At 45.2% G+C, this 4,300-nt stretch overlaps 1 protein-coding gene across 1 annotated transcript; it reads left to right on the forward strand.

Annotated features, from left to right (window-relative positions):
- The first annotated feature begins 258 nt into the window (after positions 1-258).
- On the forward strand, positions 259-2,901 carry adrb1 (adrenoceptor beta 1). Its single transcript, XM_073027804.1, has one exon. It carries the CDS (start codon positions 335-337, stop codon positions 1,568-1,570), a length of 1,236 nt encoding a protein of 411 aa, XP_072883905.1. The 5' UTR covers positions 259-334; the 3' UTR covers positions 1,571-2,901.
- The last annotated feature ends 1,399 nt before the right edge of the window (positions 2,902-4,300 follow it).

Raw genomic sequence — 4,300 nt, forward strand, 5'->3', positions numbered from 1 at the left:
GAATTTTTTTTTTACCATTTTCACAATTTGGAAACATTCTTAAAGAAAATTTGCAAAGCATCCGGAGGCAATTGTTTCAAAAGTTTGCTCGGTGCTGCTGACTCTCCGGGTTCCGCACAAGGCTGTTGGACTGGGAGGGGAGAGAGAGAGCAGGGTAACAGCTCATTGGATTATCCGCCTGGCAACGTAAGGGGGCGGGCGGGCCGCTTATCTGAAGCAAGCCGCCTGTTGCTGGCGGTAAAGGAATAGAATGCGAGAAGGAAGCAACATCAGCTGGGAGACGTGCAAATGAGACTCCAGCCTCTTTTCGGCTCCTCTACAAGCAGCATCCACGATGGGAGACGGACTCTCCTCTATGGATTGTCATAATAATAAGACAACTGCCATAATATTTGTCAATTCTGCAAACGGGGTAAGTCCAAACCTACCTCATCAGCAAGACTTCTCTGAACAGTGGGTGATAGGCATGGGCACAGTCATGGCAGTCATCGTCCTGATCATAGTGCTGGGCAACCTGCTGGTGGTGTATGCCATCGCTAAGAACCAGCGGCTCCAGACCCTAACCAATGTTTTCATTGTATCTCTGGCCTGTGCAGATCTGATTATGGGTCTCCTAGTGGTCCCACTCGGCGCGACAATTGTGGTGCGAGGTAAATGGCTGTACGGCTCGGTTTTCTGCGAAATGTGGACTTCTGTTGACGTGCTGTGTGTGACAGCCAGCATTGGGACACTGTGTGTGATCGCCATAGACCGTTACATCGCCATAATCTCGCCCTTCCGTTACCAGAGTTTGCTGACCAAAACCAGGGCGCGGGTGATCGTGTGCGTGGTCTGGGCCATTTCTGCTCTCATCTCCTTGCTCCCCATCATGATGCGGTGGTGGCGAGATGACGGCCCCGAAGCCATTCGCTGTTACAATGACCCATGCTGCTGTGACTTCGTAACCAATAAAGCCTACGCGGTTGCCTCGTCCATTATTTCTTTCTATTTGCCCCTGCTGATAATGATCTTCGTCTATGCTCGCGTCTTTCAAGAAGCCAAGAAGCAGATGAAGAAGATCGACAAGTGCGAGGGAAGGTTTTACACCAACCACTTCATCCCAAACGGCAGGGCAGGCCGAAGGAGACCTTCCAGGATTATAGCCATCAGGGACCACAAGGCTTTAAAGACCTTGGGGATTATTATGGGGACGTTTACCCTTTGCTGGTTGCCATTCTTTGTGGCAAATGTGGTGAAGGCGTTCCGCCCTGACATAGTCCCTGGCAAACTCTTTGTGTTTCTTAACTGGCTCGGCTATGTCAACTCGGCTTTCAATCCTATCATTTACTGCAAGAGTCCCGACTTCAGAGCGGCCTTTAAAAGGTTACTTTTCTGCCCCAGCGCCGCGGACAACAGACTGTATTCGGGCTCTGGGGAATTGTCCCGCTGCTCGGGAATGTTTGGCAATACGCTGGATCCCAGCAGTCTAGAGAATTGGACAGAGTGGGGCAGGACGCAGGAAAGCAACGGGGCCGATGTGAACTCTCTAAAGGACAATCTCCGTCAGGAAGATGAAGAGTCACAGTTCTAGTAGCCCCAACCGGAAAACCGAGAGCCGGCTGTGAGGTTAAAGCAGGTTTGAAGGACGGGAAGCCACGTGGCTGGACAGGTGTCATCTGCTGTCTACTTCTGTACGTGTCAAATCATTGTAAAAACCACCAAGCCTTCGCGGCAAGATTTCTCCATAAGCGTTCGCCTCTAGCAATATTGGAGAAGACTACTTCGTATCAACACTAAGATTCGGACCAGGGTAGAGAATCCAGCATTCTCAGGCGGGGTAGGCACTGGTGATGATTGGGATAATCTGGGCAGTAAAGGAATGAACTGTGAGGCTGAGTTACTTTGTAGTTAAAATGGTTTTGCTCTGTTTACATTGCATTCCACAAGTGAAGAGATTTCCGATAACGCAGAGCGTGGGGCCCCTGGATTTTCACTTCGATTGCCTTAATATAGATGGTCGTGGCACTTAGGCGAGAAATAATACTGTACTTTTATTGTGATATTCTTACTTAAACACTTTATAATACGTGTAACGGAGCAACCATGATTTTGGGGGAAAACACTTGACCACCGTGGCTATACTTTCTAAAGAGACTTAAAAGATGTTTTTAAAGAACCATTCATTATCTTGCAGTACTCTATGATTCTTTCCCCCCCCCCCACCCCCCACCCCACCCCAACCTCACCTTTATTATCGTGCTGTGTAAGCTTTGGAATTATCGATGGGCAAGGATGGATGCTACAAAATTCATGGTAAGAGTGTGTGTTGATTGAGACTACCTCCGACTGTACAGCGTGTGTACAGGTATTTATGTTAGGCATTGTTTATATTAAACAAGTCGCATTTTGTATATTTAAAACTAGGTGAACTAACCTGCAGTCTCAGTGGACAGTGCTGCCTGCAAGAAGACGAATCTCAAAATTGTATATATACTTTGATAATAAATGTACTTTGAACTTTTAACAGTACTCAAGATGGATGAAGATGTGACTGTTACTTATTTAATACAAGTTAAATTCTACGGAGGACCAACTTAACCTACATGCAGTCCCGGGGAGTTGGTATTTTTCGAATATGGACATTATCTATATAAGTTAATTAATATACTAACGTTAGTAAAGTTATGGTAAAAATCTCCCGCTAGATTTTCGGAAACAAGGTATTGGTTTCGGTGAGGAAAACAGGGAAAATCGTAGAGTTTTATTTTGCACTGTAGCATTTGCCAAGAAAGTTATGAAATTCACGTGCCGTCGTGTATAACATACTTGTTACAACGTCTGCTTTCTCCGCAAATATTTATATGTAGTATCTTTTAAATGTGTGGCTATTTGGTATACGTGCAATAAACGTAATGAAACATTTCACGTTAATGTTTATGTTATCTTGCAATAAGTGAACGCCGAGTCCGCGGTGGCTCCATTATCGCCCGCAGTCAATGCATGAGGCACTGGAAGATGATAAGGCTTGTTGATGAAAGTTCTTATTTAAAAAACTGACGTCGTTTCGTTGTAGGAGCAAGTTCCAATGTGCAATATCTAATGTTTGCTGTATGTCCATGCCAATGAGCACGTAAGGATAACATTTTGTATTGCTGCTTAATTCTGGCCGACAGAACACGAATTGCGAATGTCGGGAATTTAACTCATGAAATTTAAAACCAACAATTCTTACCGCTTAGTGTTTGATGCTTTTGTTTCTGCTGAGGTGACATTAAGATTGATGCAGTTTACACAAGCGAAAAATGTAGTTCGGTCGCACAAAAGGAATCTTGGGCTTGTAGAATGTATCTGGGATGCACTCACTTCACAACTGATATTGAGGCTGCTTCAAGGCCCAGTGCGAAGATGTTAACTCCCTGCTGCGACAGCTAAATTTGTTTGTTTGGCAGCTCTAACATCCCTCGCTGATTAACGACTAACGGTATAAAACAAACTCGGGTAAGATTAAACTCGAAAAAGTCGCCTCGCCGTCTTCCCGTCAATATACAAGGAGAAAACTTAAGCCTATTTCTCGCGAGTTAACTTAAAATATTCAAAACCAGCTCGGTCATATGAAAGCCGATTATACCCTGTTTTACCCGCCATTCAAGAGCTGGCGGTAAGTTTTCATACTAGCCGTCAGTAAGAATACACAACTTAGATGATACACAATTTAAACTTTATAACACTATGAAGTGTTTCCGCTGTAATTTGAACAATGGGTACGTTTTAGTTCCGAATTACATTATACAACGTAAGAAACGGGACCAGATTTAGACATAAAAGGAATAGAGATGGGAGGAATAAAACCGGCTGCTGGGCCGCTCGCACCGCCGAAAAGCCGCTACCTCTGCCTCCAGGTATCCCCGGAGCACCTCCTGTCGGAAGCTCTTGTCATGGGTTACTGCATTTGCTTATAGTATCTCAAATGTTTTTTTTACACAAGTATTCCCACCTGGAACCTCTTTCTGAAAAGCTGTTGGCTTCTGCTACTGTCTCCCGTCTTTTCCCCAAATACACGGAGCCAACTTAAACCCTTGCTGGACTGGCGTCGTTTCCCCCACTGGCCGTCAGCACACATTGTGCACTCGACTGCTGGAAGGCTCATAGTTATGTCAAAACGTTGCATAACCAAGCCCATAGTTGCTGCAAAATCAGACATCTCAACCTTGATGTGATAGAAACTGGTAATGCATGAGGTTGTACTTGGGTTGTCACTTCCAAATGGTGACTGAGGTCCAAACTGAGGCCCGGTAAACGACCACACCACTTTTACCCTCAA

The sequence above is a fragment of the Hemitrygon akajei genome, chromosome 23 (assembly GCF_048418815.1).
Source record: "Hemitrygon akajei chromosome 23, sHemAka1.3, whole genome shotgun sequence".
NCBI lineage: Eukaryota > Metazoa > Chordata > Chondrichthyes > Myliobatiformes > Dasyatidae > Hemitrygon > Hemitrygon akajei.

Bases quoted from the DNA above. Each gene is read 5' to 3' on its own strand.
- adrb1 (XM_073027804.1), top strand. From the start codon at position 335: ATGGGAGACGGACTCTCCTCTATGGATTGTCATAATAATAAGACAACT.